The sequence below is a fragment of the Brachyhypopomus gauderio genome, chromosome 3 (assembly GCF_052324685.1).
Source record: "Brachyhypopomus gauderio isolate BG-103 chromosome 3, BGAUD_0.2, whole genome shotgun sequence".
Lineage (NCBI taxonomy): Eukaryota > Metazoa > Chordata > Actinopteri > Gymnotiformes > Hypopomidae > Brachyhypopomus > Brachyhypopomus gauderio.
Window position 1 is genome coordinate 26152927 of NC_135213.1, and position 16341 is coordinate 26169267.

General features: G+C 47.4%; 2 protein-coding genes across 5 annotated transcripts in view; both read left to right on the forward strand.

The window, feature by feature from the left end:
• The window catches only part of taok2b (TAO kinase 2b), an 18313-nt gene extending 11205 nt beyond the window's left edge, over positions 1-7108 (forward strand). For 2 of the 3 annotated variants that reach the window (XM_077000738.1, XM_077000737.1), the window contains one exon: positions 450-4877. In XM_077000738.1, the coding sequence (XP_076856853.1) occupies positions 450-2345 (1896 nt within the window). In that variant the 3' untranslated portion in view covers positions 2346-4877. Of the gene's footprint in view, positions 1-449; positions 4878-4899; positions 5113-5348; positions 5532-5854 lie in introns of those variants that run through there. The other variant, XM_077000739.1, reaches the window with a different exon arrangement.
• A 2469-nt stretch (positions 7109-9577) lies between these two features.
• On the forward strand, positions 9578-16241 carry mazb (MYC-associated zinc finger protein b (purine-binding transcription factor)). Of its 2 annotated transcripts, none has more exons than XM_077000740.1 (7): positions 9578-10150; positions 10370-10520; positions 10856-11223; positions 11481-11731; positions 11963-12026; positions 12196-12367; positions 12659-16241. In XM_077000740.1, the coding sequence occupies exons 1-7, from the start codon at positions 10118-10120 to the stop codon at positions 12979-12981; spliced, it is 1362 nt and encodes a 453-aa protein (XP_076856855.1). In that variant the 5' UTR covers positions 9578-10117; the 3' UTR covers positions 12982-16241. The 2 variants fall into 2 exon arrangements, with proteins under 2 accessions (XP_076856855.1, XP_076856856.1); XM_077000741.1 differs by having other exon boundaries at positions 11484-11731.
• The last annotated feature ends 100 nt before the right edge of the window (positions 16242-16341 follow it).

Here is a 16341-nt window from a genome sequence, read left to right on the forward strand (position 1 = left end):
CTCACACACACACACACACAACTTGGAGCAGGACCTGCTCAGAGAGGTCTCACGCGCACACACACACACACACACACACACACAAAACCTGGAGCAGGACTTGCTCAGAGAGGTCTCACACACACACACACAACCTGGAGCCGGACCTGCTCAGAGGAGTCCAGCGCCGATAAACACTCGGACTAGGTTACGCTCTGACCTATGAACACAAGCACTCATGGTCATTTTAAAAGTAGTTTGATTGCCCAGTAAAATACAGCCGTGTACACGAACAGTGAAATCCAATCTGGATTCAGGACGAAGTCTTCCTATAATGTTCCTGCTGCAGCTCAATTAGCAGCATTGAGCTGGATATTTTCACCATGTCTCTCTTTGCAGAGTCCAGAAGTTTCACCACGCAGTTCCTAGCGTGACTAATCCAGTGGCGTCATTTTCTCTGTGTACCCCAGGACCTGAACAAAAAACAGACCCTGAAGGACCTGGAGTGCGCCATGCTGCTACGCCACCACGAGTCCACGCAGGAGCTGGAGTTCCGGCAGCTGGGCCTGGTTCAGCGCACGCGGGCCGACCTGATCCGCACGCAGCACCAGAGCGAGCTCACCAACCAGATGGAGTACAACAAGCGGCGGGAGCAGGAGCTGCGGCAGAAGCACGCCGTGGAGGTCCGCCAGCAGCCCAAGAGCCTGCGAGTGAGTGAGCACGACGGAGACGCCGGGACGGGCCGAGGGCTCGCTGACGTGGCGGAGGAACCGGGAAGTGCGAGGGTAGAGGAGGTGTTGGAGGAGGGAGGCAGGCTGGGTGTGGAGGGGGCGGACGTGGAGGATGTTGTAGAGGAGGACAGGGGAGGTCATGTGGATGGAGGTGAGGAAAGTGACAGGAAAGGTGGGACTGGGTGTAGCAGTGGAGGCCTGGCTGATGCAGACCGACACGAAGAGCATTTAAGGGTCCGGGACGGGCCGGACGAGAAAGAGACGGAGCTCGAACACGACGAAGCTGAAAGCGCAGGTGAACAGAGACGGAGCCTCCTCACAGTGGAGGCAGGGAGGCAGGAGTGGGAAAGAGAGAAGGAGGGGAGAGAGGGGGATGAAGGGGCAGGTAGCTGGAGACTGGGAGCTGAACCACACTGGGGTGATGAGGAGGATGCAGGCACAGAGGACGAAGGGGAGGAGTACGATAGGGGTGTGGCCGATGGCTGTCCGTCAGAGGCGATTTCCGCCTCCTCTCACGAGCGTCGGCCTTGTGAGCGAGACGTGGACGAGCTCTCCGAATTCTACTTCCCTGATACATTAGAGGAACTGGAGCCCCCGCTGATGCGTCCGCCCCCCTCCCCCTCGCCCTCTCAGCCTTCTCTGCCCTCTATCTTCTCCCATGCCATCTGTCTGGTGCTGTCTCTCTCCGCGGCGGCGCAGCCCTCCGTGCCCACCCTCCTCTTCCTGGCCGTCTTCCTCCTGTCGCTGCGCCGCTCCCCGCCGCTGCCCTCGCTCTCCTCCGTCCTGCTGTCGGCTGAGCTGGCCTCCCTGGCGCTCTTCTTCTCCTACCTCTTCCTCCGCTCGCTCCTCTCCCTCTCCCTCTCCGCGTACCTGTCGCTCGCACTCTGGGCCTCGGGCCTCTTCAGCCTGGGGCTGGCTCTGAGTCTGGGCCTTTACTATGTGCCCGTGGCCCTGGTCTCGGCCTTCTTCCTCAGCTCACCCTCGCTCTTCCTCTCCCTCTACCTCGCCGTGGTGCTGGTGGTGCGGCCCGCCCGGGTCTTTCTCCAGAACGCCCCGCGCAAGCTCCGCCGCCTCTGGGTGCGCCTGCTCTTCCGCCTGCCCCGGCCCCTTTTCGCCCTCTACCAGTCCCTGCTGGGCGGCCTGGCTGAGCGTAGCTTCTACGACATGTTCCCCAAAGCTGGCCGCAACTGGGGTGGCCGGTGCTCCAGGATCCCCGTGCCTGTAAAGAGCCTCCCTGCCAAGTACCAGACCACGAGTAATGGCGCAGCCCTGCTCACCCGCTGTCTGCAGTGGGCCAGACGCTTTGCCCGGCGCCCCCTAGGGGTCCTAGCAGATCTTGCGAACTCTGTAGTACTGCGTCTGGCTAGCCAGGTGCTTAAGCAGCTCCCTTCAGGCTGCCTGAGTAAGCTGAGGGCTTTGGGGCTCCTGCGGGAGGAAAAGCCCAGCAGGCTGCCCCGCCTCCTGCCACGGGCGCTGAGGCTGCACAGGCAAAGGCTGAGGGAGAGGAGAGAGAGGGAGCTGCGGAGGAGGGCTCAAAGGGAGAGGATGTACAGGGAAGAGGGGAGGTGGGAGACTGGGCTCAGGAGAACGCCGTCGGGCAGGAGCATGAGGGGGAAGATGGTGCCGTGGAGGTAGGGGAGCTGGGGCAGACAGAGGGCGAGTGAAGGAACCTGTTTGTTCAGGGTTTTGGTGTGAGTGCTAGACTTTGTTCGAGCTGAGCGTTATTGCGATTTCATTTTTTTTTCTCTTGGTTCCACATTCCTCGGGTCCAATCCAATTATCCATCCCACCCCAGAAATGTTAGTATTGCATGCTGAAGTTCCGCTCTGTGTCCAGGCTTTAAATCACACCATCGCTTACTGTATGTCTAGCTCGTGTATTCACTGTGTTGGATAAGATCGTGCTTTTTGTAAAAGTTTTACTGTCTTATTTTTACCATTGATTTTTTTTTTCTTCATTTCTGAGAGATGTCTTATGGTTATTGTTTCATGTTTGTGCAATTATTTTTTTTGATACATTTGCATTTTCATACATTTTCAAACAATTTTCATTGTTTTGCGTGCTAAAGAAATCTTAAGATCGTTTGAGAAATTGCTAGCACCCTGGAGCTAATTTCAAATTGGCCACCTGGGAAAGTTGCCATAGACCTAAAACCAAAGCAATGTCTGTTATTTGCAGGACCCACTGTGAAAACTGTATTGTATTATCCAGTGACTTGCACTATCCCACAAAACACTACAGAAGTTTTTGTCCTGAAGTGCAATAGATATCACAGTGAAGTCACTTAGGAAAGGAAACGTATGCCCTGACCTGCATACGTCTCTGAGGCTAAGTCGTGGAAGAGGGAGCTCTGTTGTAATGATTGTGACCGATCGAGTCAGGACCATTGTATGTACTACTGCCAGTGTCTGTGTGCTGACTACAATTGACTTGGTATTACATCACTTATCTAGAAGTCCTTAAAAGCAGAGCTGATAGTCTGGTACCATGACTTGCTTTGCATTTTGATCTCTCTCTTTTTCAGGCGTTGTACTTGGTGCAACATCTGAGGGGATTTTCAGTCCTGCATTTAAATGAATTTGCAGTGAAGTGCTTGCTCCGGAATATGAATTATCTAGAAAGGAAATTTTAAAGGACTGAAAATGTCACTAACTTTGAGAAAATTGGCTATTTTTGTTTTATTATGCCCTGAGCTTGGCAGTTAGCATGTTTTAATGCTTAGATAACATGTAGTATGCTTCCAAGCCTACATGTGTAGCTAGGAGAAGATATGTCGATAAACTGGTTGACTTGAGAAGTGGACTAAATATTCAAGCAGATGATAATCTCATACATACAGTATATCACAGTGTTATTGTGCTTTTTGGCAATAACGTATGATTAATGATTTACCATGTAAACATTTTAAATTTTGTTTCTTTGTGTGATGCTGGGGTTTACTTTAAATATGTTTACTGTAGAGCAGCAGCACAATCCACATTATAAATTAAGTTTTTTTTGTGTGTTATTATTATTTTCAAAATTAATTTTGAATTCTTAAGAATTTTACAATATTGCTGTGCTCTTTAGCCAATGTCAAGGATATTGTCTTAAGCCATTAAGACGGATCAGGAGGAACTGTAAGGTAACAGTGCCGCAAATCAAAACCAAAGATTTCTGAAGCCATAGAATGTGATGCCGCAGAGGAATGAAGACCTTTTATTACTGGATAAAACATTTTTTCTTGCACTGTTAGACTTTTGTCAAAAATATAGATATTGCTCAAAATAAATTTTAATATGGGCTTTATTTGTATAACAGCTGCTGGGGTGGGGCATTTTGCATACGTGCATACAAAAGCAAATTCATTTTACATGAGGCATCTTATTTGAAAACCAGAAATGTTTCCATTTTGTGCAAACATTCATACTTTTGCAGTTCAGCCATAAACTTTCCTGTTAAATGTGATTTCTGTTTTAAGTGTGTTACTGTTGTTTCTAAAATATATGTTTACACATGTTCTACTCTGATACAGTTTCTGTGTGAATAAGCAGATTTGAGATCTATATTGGTAGTCTATTTATGGTCAGTGCCGCACCCCTGCGTTAAAGCCCATTTGTGCATTTCATCCTCACTGTGTGAATTAATGCATGTTTACTGTAAGCATAAGCAATTATTTTGTCATACATATCTAAAATAAATTTTTTTTATTTTGAAATCATCTTTTGTTCACTTTGATTTATTTTCCCATTACTTTTCAGCATCATCAGATTTTTATTTTCTTATTTGACCCATCCCATAACCTTAAGTCATGTGTAGAAGAAGTTGGCAGGATACGTAGATCTTTAGATGCCTGGATCTCACGGAGGGCTCTCCGTCTCCAGTCTGCATATTTAAAAGGAAGACTCATTGTGTAGTGTAACGTGTGTGTGTGTGTGTGGACAGTGCAATTGACTGGAGGAATGGTCATCTTCAGTCCTTTTACATCATCTCAAACATTACCTAGCTTTGACAAATTCGCTTTGAAATTGTGCCTTCGAGAGCTTTCAAGGTACGTGAAATACTTTCATATATACTCACCCATGAAATGCCCCGTTTCTTAAGAGCAATACATAGTGTGGGTTTGTATTAAATGGAGATTGTGAAGCCACAAATTGCACTTGATGGGACTACGGAGAGAAACGTTGCCCGTCTCCTCTCATTCCTGTAGTCTAAGGAGCTGCAGATCAAACGTCAGTTCCAGGACACGTGTAAGATCCAGACCCGGCAGTACAAGGCCCTGCGCAGCCACCTGCTGGAGAGCACGCCCAAGGCGGACCACAAGGCCGTGCTGAAGCGGCTGAAGGACGAGCAGACGCGCAAGCTGGCCATCCTGGCCGAGCAGTACGACCACTCCATCAACGACATGCTGTCCACACAGGCTGTGAGTAAGGCAAGGACACGTCACTCACGACTTCCACCACGCCCCCTAAACCACTCCCGTCAAGCTAGTTATTAACAACATGAAAGCACCATCAGAAAAGAGATGGAGGGGCTGAATCCCATTAAATCACACTCCCAAGATCCTACTTGCCGTGTCCCTGATGTTTACCCAGCTGAGTAGGTACTACACACTCCTAATATGCCACACCTCAGAGTTGCTGCTCCCTGTTCCTTCAGCTTCGCTTGGATGAAACGCAGGAGGCGGAGTATCAGTCACTAAAGATGCAGCTGCAGCAGGAACTAGAGCTTCTGAATGCCTATCAGAGCAAGATTAAGATCCACACTGACTCCCAGCATGAGAGAGAAGTCAAAGACCTGGAGCAGAGGGTGTCCATCCGCAGAGCTCTTCTGGAGCAAAGGGTAAAATTGTCACTATGAGCAACACTGATACAGTTTCCTAGAATGCTAAGGTTAACAAACCTGAAAAATGAAAGGTTCCTCCGTTGCTAGAACGTTCCTCATCCACAATGATGCATTTTTATTGGCGAAATATTCCTTTAGCTTTTTGTCTTAGATTTAATCTCAATGTCTGTGGGTGTGCCATTATAGGACATACATTATAGCACATGGGTATTCATACACACACTGATTAACGTCAGGACAAGTTTGCTAAATTGATGTTCTCCTATAAATGAAATATCCTACCTAAAGCTGTAAGTTCTTATTCCTGTGCCTGTGTGTAGATTGAGGAGGAGATGCTGTCCCTGCAGAACGAGCGATCGGAGAGGATCCGATCGCTGCTTGAGCGCCAGGCCAGCGAAATTGAGGCTTTTGACTCAGAGAGCCTGCGACTTGGATTCAGCAGCCTGGCCCTGACGGGCATTCCGTCTGAGGCCTACCCCAAACAGGGCTACCCGTCCAGCCAGACACCCCGGTCCTCCAGCCACTGGAGTCACGGTGGAGCAGTGCACGGCCAGGCCCGCCGGGGTCCCAGCCGAGCCGAGTCTTCGTCCTCTCACGGTCTGGGCTTGGCCCGTGATGGCCCCGCCCACCATTCCTCCCGCTCATCCTCGTCATCCTCGTCATCGTCCTCTTCCTCGCACCACCACCGCCACCATCTCCCTCAGCACTACCACCACCAGAGCACACCCCAGCTGTACAGGGAACGGGAGAGGGATCGAGAGAGGGAGCGGGAGAAAGAGAGGGAGTGGGGGGGAGGGGGGAGTCGAGGCGACCTTGCCCACCCCCACGCCTTCTCCCACCACCTACCCTCCCGCTCCTCCTCCCAGTCCCTGGCTCTCCTCCCTCCTCCGCCCCCAGCCCCGCCCACCATCTCGCTCTCCTCCTCCTCCTCTGGCCAGGCCTCGTCGTCCTCCTCACAGGGCGTGTATGGAGGGGGAGGAGGAGGTGGGGGCCTGGTGGTACGTGGCCCTAGCCTCATGGCTCTGAGGAACAGCCCTCAGCCCCTGCGCAGGACGGCCTCCGGGGGCGGCCCCGGAGGGTCGGGCAGTGGGGACGGAGTCTTGAGCCGCAGTACCTCGGTCACCTCTCACATCTCTAATGGATCCCACCTCTCCTATTCTTAGACCCAGCATAAATGCCCAGAGGTCAGGAACAGGAGGGGTATGTTTGTGTTTCTAATTACAGTCTGATGCATCTTATGAGGCATTTGAAAAAATGAGGAAATGGAATAGAGCACAGCCTAATCGTTGAATGGTTTTTATTTTTACTCTTAGTCGTTTATCTGAAAGGAAATTTAAAAAAAGACCAAAAAACTTGGCTTGGAACATCACTGCCTTTAAGGAATCTTAAAGGAACACTTGCATAGATTTGTATTCGAAGATGGAGAATACTGGAAAACATGGACGTGGACACATGTTTATTAGGTTAAACTAGTCCTTCAGTGCTTACACCGAGTGAGTGAGTGAGTGAGTGAGTGAGTGAGTGAGTGAGTGAGTGAGTGAGTGAGTGAGTGAGTGAGTGAGTGAGTGAGTGAGTGAGTGAGTGAGTGAGTGAGTGTGTGTGTGTGTGTGTGTGTGTGTGTGTGTGTGTGTGTGTGTGTGTGTGTGTGTGCGCGCTAAAAATGCATACACAAAAAAATGGAAAACAACTCCGTCAGAAGTTACGATAGCATTTGTGTCTGTGGGAGTTGCTTCAGTGCATGAGATTACTGTACATTTGTATTTGTTACCCAGTCACATTTTGAAACGTAAGGCTACTGTACCTGTCCACAATTAGACACATTTAGTCACATTCCCGCCAATTGGAACTTTTATTGTGTATATAGTATCTGATGTGTTAAGGCATTGTGTCCAGTTTTCTATAGTAACAATGATCATCATAACTTTGATATAATAAGATGTGAGTGAAATACAACAAACATTTAGCAGTAGGTGAGTACAGTAGGGTTGCACCTGTAGGTTTAGTTTCTGACAGTGCAACTCTTGGTACTAATATATGTTGTTATTATGTGCACATTTTTTCAAATGCTAAATAAGTCAGTTTTGAACATTTACATTGTAAATGAAATGATTTTGACCACAACAATGTGTTACTTTGTCAGAGCTGGTGTGTGTTATGGGTATGAATGTTTATTAATACTTGATTGTTAATAATTGTTAATAGTCAGTTTGTATGTGTGCGTGTGATGGCTGAATGTTACACAATCAGTATTTTATTTTATTTTATTTTTTATGGATCAATATTTAAGAGAACACTTAGTTCTCAAAGTAAGAGTCTTTTCACTTAAATGACAATAAGACAAAAAAAACCCCACAAATGTTCTGTAGTTGTATTGGATTGCATTCACTACCATAATGCAAACAATACACTTAGTGATCTAATCAGAATTTTGACAGTCGTTTAATTGTATATTGGATGGTTTAAAACAAACTCATTGACACAAAGAAAGGACTCATGGGGCTACAATATACCTGTGTTTATATCTCCACTGAGGCGGACTTTCTAAAGGAGTATTTCTCTCGTTGGATGTCTGGACCCCGCTGCCTACCCTTCTTATGGAAAGCATGGAATTTCTATCCTAAAATCTAAAATTTTTGAAGCTCTATTCAGAAATGGGTGGGAGCATACACACCCCCATAACCCCAAACGTGTACAGAAACCAGGGTGCTTTCCCTCAATCAAAGGGTTCGTCAACAGGACTTTGCTCTGGGGCACCCTTACAACAGAATAACCCTTTGATTACCTTAAAAACAAAACAGAAAAAAGTTAAACAGATAAAGTGATAAACACCAGCTTTGATGACTCTGTATAACCTACTCTGTGCTTGGTTTAAAAGAAAAACTTGCATGCAGAAGTCCTTATGTGTCTTGAGTGTTGGGTCTACCTGTCTGGAGGGCCAATGAGGTTGTACCATTGAAATGGATTTTATGCCCTGAGCAGCTGGTCATGGAGCAGTGTCTGTGTTCTGCTCAAAATGGTAAACTCAAGGGCTAAAACCAACCAAGCTGATCCCAGGAAGGGATGAGTCCTACATGGATCCATATATTGTGGTAAAGGAGGCTCTCTTCGTTTGTTTAGGGTGAGGTGTTCTGAGGGACACACCACAGAGCCCTGTTCATCTTGAGCGTAGGCTGACTGTAAAAGTAACTTTTGGGTAGACGTGTTGCTGAGAGGACGTTTTTAGTAAATACTTTAAACTTATTAAATACATCAAGCTGTTTCTGGCTTGAAAAGGATGAAGTCATGTGTTGAACAAAATGAAAAGTTATTTAAAAGGAAAATAAATTGATATTAACACTGACAATGTCTCCCTGTCATTATTCAGAATTCTACATTTTCTCTGAATAACGTCATTTAGAAAAGCATTATTTATTAACCCCTGACACTAAGCTTGGTGTTTTTTCAAAGCACTTGCGTCGATTATTGATGAACATTTATGCAAATCAGCTAACATTTTTGCCCTATGTTCGATGATGGATTAACAGATTTTTTGTCCTCTGTGAAAATCATCTGCGCGTCAGCCTAACGTACCCTTTAAGAGGCGCTTGTGCGCCGTTAATGTGTTTGCGCCGCGAACATTTAGTAATAGATGAACCCAGAGTCTCATGATGCAGGCGCGGCGCAGGGACGTTGTGCTGCCGTGCCGTAGTGCTTTTCTGTCGGCAGAAATCCCGAGCCGAGTCGGGGGGGTGTAGAGAGGAACTCTCCATTGAGAGCGACGGAAATAAGAGGGGGGAGTCGGACTCCGGGAGACACATCCCTTTAAGAACAACTGGGACATAGCGGTGAGAGAAAAGGAGAGGAGGGGGAGAAGAAAGAGGAATTAAAAAAGAAAAGGAAGAAAGAGACAGGGAGGGAGGGAGGGAGAGCGCGCGATAAAAAAAGAAAGATGACATCCTCTGAATTGAAGCGCCGAGGTGGAGCGGCGGGCTGCGGCCGGGCTCTGGCACTGTTTGCCAGGGTCAGGGCTTGAATCCAACAACGAGGCTTCGACAAACACCCGATTGGCCTGTTGGGGGAATCGAGGGAAAAAACAGATTTATGAATTGAAAAAATTAATTTTAACTCTTTCAAACGCGTGAATCCCATAATGTGTAACGATTGTTTTAATGTCTGAAACGCATCAAATCATAAGGATATGTTTTTTATAATGCATGATGTAAGATTGTAGAAATAACATTATTGATTTCGTATGCCGAGATACTAAATCACGCATATTAAAATACTGTAATTTTACAGACGGCTTCATGCAATTCAATGACTACGCTTAAAGTTGCATATCAGTGCAACAGAGATCATTTTTAGATTAATGCACGTTTTGAAGTTGCAATAAAGCAAGCGCTTTCATCCAATTACCCAGATTTTAACCTGTTATTGTGTTATTTCAGTACATTCGACTTAAAAGTAATATTTTGGCGCGATAATGCTATTATTATTAGCCACTGCAGCCTTCAGGTTGCTTATGTAGAGAATGCCCACGAGCCGCGGATAAATCCTTTAAGGAGTGCAGACTGTAGTTGATATTCTCTTACCTTCGGAACAAAATGGATGCTGCGTGGAGCAATTTTCTCTTCCAGGTGAGGTGCCAGTTCCACACATGGTTTCTGTGTGTGTGTGTGTGTGTGTGTGTGTGTGTTAGTGGAGTTGTTCATAACTTGTCTAGATCTTATTAAAAACTGGTGAATTCTTTTTGTGGAAATGTAACAGTTGCATCTGAGTTGTTACAGTTATCATCAGAAACAAAATTGAGTGTAGAGAAATAAGTCAGCATGTGTATTTTGTGATTACTTTCTCAGACCACACCTACTCAAACCCAAGTGGAGAGCACCCTCCAATCAGAGCTCCTGCCTGTCCACACAAGCTCACCCCAGAGCCCGCCTGCCGAACACATAGCCCCACCACCATCGACGGTGGACACAGCTGCGCTTAGCGAGGACCCTCTACCTGGTGGGTGAGAGGGGAGTGAGGAGCGTGTAGGGTGAAATTCATGGGGAGGGTGAGGGAAGAAGGATTTCAGAGAAATTAATCTCTCACTGACGGGTTGGAGATTGTTAGCGTGTTTTGGGTTTGTGTGCTATGTGTGAGAAGATAACTTTTGCTTTCTAGTTGATATTTTGCAGTTACAGTTAGGTAGCATACACTTTACCTTGAGCCTACCAGAAATTCACGTTAAACTCCTCAACCCTACAGCCACCACTGTACTTCCAGTGTCCTTTACAGCCTTGGTTTGGCTGATGTTATGTCCACGTGTCCACGTCTGTCTCTCGTTGTCTTTCTTCCAGTGAAGTCAGCGCCTCGACAGGGCCGTGTGGCTCACATCTGCCCCATCTGCAGCAAGCAGTTCAAGAACAGCTACAACCTGCGACGCCACCAGTCTGTTCACACGGGCATCCGCATGAAGGGTGGTGCCTCGCAGAGCCGGGAGGCCAAAGACATGGAGAGGCCGACCGTGCCACTGTCCCTCCTCCACCTTGCCGTGCCACAGACGCAGGTGCCAGGCATGACCCCCACGGCGGTGCTCGCTGCCCCCCTGCCACAGTCCTCGGTCGCTCCAGCAACAAACGTGTCAGTCATGGCCAGTGTGGCCTCCACAGTCACGCCCCTTCCTCCTCCCACAGCAGTCGTTATGACAACGGGGGAGCCCATCCAGGTAGGCAGATGGCACTGAGGTGTATTCTTCCAATTCTTAAGTTGCACGCTGCCTGCAAGGCACATGTTTTCCTTTATTGATTATAGTTCTGATAGTTTTATATATGCTCATGTATTACAGTTGTTGACTGAAGAATATGTGTCAGGTTTTTAAGCATGTTTCGTGTATTATGGATGTTTCATAAGTTCCGTACGTCGGGGGCCTTCTGGTTTAAGCAGGGTCTTCTGATGACATGTTCTTTGTCTCATGCAAATCAGCAGAGGCCAGCGAACCCCAACCCGAACCCAGTTCGCAAGAACCATGCATGCGAAACCTGTGGCAAAGCCTTCCGGGACGTGTACCACCTGAACCGGCACCGGCTCTCCCACTCGGACGAGAAGCCCTTCTCCTGTCCCATTTGCCAGCAGCGCTTCAAGAGGAAAGACCGCATGAGCCACCACGTGCGCTCGCACCAGGGTGGCGTTGAGAAGCCCTACGTGTGTCCCCACTGTGCCAAGGCCTTCTCTCGGTCAGACACACACAACACACACACACACACACACCATGTCACCTTATCCTTCTCTCTACCTAATGCACATGTAAAAGATGGTAGTATTAAAGGATACTATTAATTTTATATTGTTAATTGTTGTATTAATTATATGTATATTGTTATATTGTTATTTTTATGTTATTATGATATAATTGAGAGAGCCTGCAGCTTGTTGGTCTTTATTGATGTTCCTCCCCTTTTGTGTAGTCCTGACCATCTCAACAGCCATGTCAGACAAGTCCATTCTTCAGAAAGACCTTTCAAATGTCCGGTATGGTACATCTTACCTTTCTGAACCAATATCTCAATGTCATTTTTGTCTCAATGTAACTGCACCTTTCCTGTATGCATTCTCTTTATTCCATAATTTCGGAGGCAAGTCATTACAGGTTTGTTTTTTTTTTCAGTTCAGCTTTAACATGTTTCAATCTGCTCCTCAGACATGCGAGTCGTGTTTTGCCACTAAAGACCGACTGCGTGCTCATATGATCCGGCATGAGGAGAAAGTGCCATGTCACATCTGTGGCAAACTGCTGTCAGCTGCTTACATCACCGATCACATGAGGGTGCACAACCAATCACAACATCACGCCTGCCACCTGTGCAACCGAAGTGAGTGCTGCACCCTCAATCCTCCTGCCTCTCTCTCTCTTTCCTGTCTCTCTCGTTTCTCCTTCTCTTCATCTTCTCTCTTTTCTAGCCTTCTAGTATCTCTGAGGAAGAGCGGTAGTTAATGGATCTTTTACTAAGGCAAAGTCTTTTCAGTGATTCTTTGTTTTTACTGTGTATGAGTAGGCCAACCGTGTGAAGATCCTGCACCAAAGAGATTAAGCTTGCGGTACGGAGTGTTGTGAGTGGCTGTTGTGGTTGTGCAGCGATGTAGTCTGGACTCTTCCTTCACAGGCTTCACCACGCTGACGTACCTGCGCATCCATGCTCAGAAGCACCACGGGCAGGAGTGGAAAGAGAGCGCCGGGGGCTTCGGCTCAGCCGCTGCCGGTGGTGCCCTGGTCTGCCAGCTCTGCGGCGTGCACTGCAAGACCCCCGCACAACTGCAGGGCCACATGGGCACCCACAACCCCCCGGCAAGTGAGCCGCCCGCAGTGAGCCACAGCGATGGTTCTGGGGGCCTGGGGCCCACACCCGCTGTGTTCGTCAGCGCTGGCACTGTGGTGGACCTGCTGGTCACCGACTGCTCTTGCATTGCCCAGCAGCCACAGAGCTAGTAGCGCAGGCCTGTACGAAACATACACACACACACACACACACACACACACACACACACCCAATCGCATGCACTCAGCTAGCCACAGTATGTGCATTAGGTACATACCTCTAAAAGCATAGGATATATTTATAAAAACATACTGTATACTGTTACCCTCCTTTCCAAACCACACTATTAGATCTGATACTGTGAAAAGAGCTCTAATACAGCTGGCTGAGCACCACACACCCATTACACACCACACAACCACTACACCACATACCCACCACACACCCACTACACAGCACACAACCACTACACCACACACCCACTACACACCACACAACCACTACACCACATACCCACCACATACTCACTACACAGCACACAACCACTACACCACACACCCACTACATACCACACACCCACACAGCTACTGTAGCAAGTAAAGTCACCTCAGTATGACACGTTGCACGCAGAAACGGTAGTCATGTCTTCGCAGCTAGGACAAGCACCCAGTGCAGACTCCGATATGGTGGGGTAAGAGCTCTACCATTCCAGGGTCTGCAGCGGCATCGGGCATTGAGGACATGGCAAAAGGCTTAAAGGGGTCATGAGGGCAGTTGAAGACATAATGACAATAATAACAATTTCAGTAATTTGGGGATAAAAAGAATGCCACATTGCACTGGCTGGTTTGGTCTCCTATCTCTCTTTCTCTCTATCTCTCTCTTTCTCTCTATCTCTATCTCTTTTCGCTGCAGGACTCTGATCTAACGATACTGTGATTGTGACTGTCTACTGTATCTCCTCCGCTTACTTCTCCACTGTCTGCATCGCGGGGTCAGCTTGTGGGCCACACCCCACCCCTACCACACCACACCCCTACCACACCCCTACCACACCACACCCCTACCACACCCCTACCACACCCCACCCCTTCCACACCCCTACCACACCCCACCCCTTCCACACCCCTACCACACCCCTACCACACCCCACCCCTACCACACCCCTACCACACCCCACCCCTACCACACCCCACCCCTTCCACACCCCTACCACACCCCACCCCTTCCACACCCCTACCACACCCCTACCACACCCCACCCCTTCCACACCCCTACCACACCCCACCCCTTCCACACCCCACCCCTTCCACACCCCTACCACACCCCTACCACACCCCACCCCTTCCACACCCCTACCACACCCCACCCCTTCCACACCCCACCCCTTCCACACCCCACCCCTTCCACACCCCACCCCTACTGCCAGTGCTCCCCTACAGGACACCACCTTTTCTAGTCCTGCATTCTTAACCATGAAGATGTGAAAGGGAGGGAATAAAAATGAGAACCAGGAAGAGGAAAAGACGTGTGGAGAGGATCAGTGATTTTTCAAGAGCCATGTCTCTTTTCCTGCAGAAATGGAGCACTTCACAGACACTGTGTTAAAAGGAATGCATTTGAGAGTGTGCTTTGGAAAGGTGTGTTTGTGCATGAGAACTGAGGTGTGCATTGTGTGCTGTGGGCAGAATGAATAACTGTTTAGAGCATTAGTAGTTCAGTAAAAATGTGTGAAAGAAGCAAGAATTGTATTCAGGATCATTGTGCACCTTAATATGGTCACCTGGATTTTTTTGTTTTGTTTTGTTGTTTGCATTGTTTTGTTGTATTTTGTTTGTTTTGTTTTTTCATCTTTGGTTAGTTTTTTAGCTGTTTTAATCTGTGATTCTTCTTCTGTGACAGATGGGAACTTGATTTAAGTAAAAACTGACTTAGTACAATAAGGCGCTACATTTTCATAATCTTTAGGGCAAATTAAGCAAATGCAACAGGAACATCTGTCCTCTCCAACTGGAGGATCTTTCCTCCCCAACAGGAGGATCTGTCCTCCCCAACAGGACGATCTGTCCTCCCCAACAGGACGATCTGTCCTCCCCAACAGGACGATCTGTCCTCCAACGGGAAAATCTGTGCTCTCCAACTGGAGGATCTTTCCTCCCCAACAGGACGATCTGTCCTCTCCAACAGGACGATCTGTCCTCCCCAACAGGACGATCTGTCCTCTCCAACAGGACGATCTGTCCTCCAACAGGAAAATCTGTGCTCTCCAACAGGAGGATCTGTCCTCCCCAACAGGAGGATCTGTCCTCCAACAGGAAAATCTGTGCTCTCCAACAGGAGGATCTGTCCTCCCCAACAGGAGGATCTGTCCTCCCCAACAGGAGGATCTGTCCTCTCCAACAGGACGATCTGTCCTCCCCAACAGGAGGATCTGTCCTCTCCAACAGGAGGATCTGTCCTCCAACGGGAAAATCTGTGCTCTCCAACAGGAGGATCTGTCCTCTCCAACAGGAGGATCTGTCCTCTCCAACAGGAGTATCTGTCCTCCCCAACAGGAGGATCTGTCCTCCCCAACAGGAGGATCTGTCCTCCAACGGGAAAATCTGTGCTCTCCAACAGGAGGATCTGTCCTCCAACGGGAGGATCTGTCCTCCAACAGGAAAATCTGTGCTCTACAACAGGATGTTTTTTCCTGGTTTTTTCCCCACTTTGCAAGTCTCACACAGAATGAATGCAACTTGTTACTGCTTCCAATAGGTCTTGAGGAAATGTAATTTTATCCATGACTGTTTTAATTGTTTCTGTGTCTGTTGTGTCTTCTAAATGTGTAAATCAGGTGTTTGAAAGAAGGGCTTAGTCAAGCGATATTAATATCCAGGAGGGATGTTCTAGCCCCTCTGTTCAGTCTGAATTAAGTGAGACAAGGGGGTGGAATGGGGCAGGTGTGGTTGGGGGCGGGCATGTCCTGGTTTTCTACTGGAATGATTGTTTGATCAGTTTATTGTTGGTACTGTATTATTTGGTTATTCACTAACTTAATTTTCCGATTGCTCCTACTTAGAATGGTTGTTAATAAGATCTGAATCATATTTAGGTTATTCTCTTTACTTTAGCACTAAGCTGAAATAATACCTCTTCTACAGGAATCAGTACAGTTCTGTCACTGCATCTCAATGCCTTATTGTCCACTTTACCCATGTTTAATTCGTAAAACTCTAATGGTATTTTAAATCATAGTCTTGGATCCAGTAAAAATATTAATGGGATGTATTTATATTTATATTTTTATATTTCTCAACAGTATGCATGTCTATTAGCATTGTTAGAGGGAAAATGTTGATGCTTACCATGATCATGAATATTATGTTATTATTTTGTAGATTATGTAGATCATGTTATTATTTTGTAATTTTGACTATTAAAAGAAAGACAAGTATTTGGATTGTGGGTGATGTGTTGTATGACAAAGATTATATTTATTTTTATTAATTTTTTGGTGAATAAGTGTTGGCAAGGGAAACGTGTTTGTG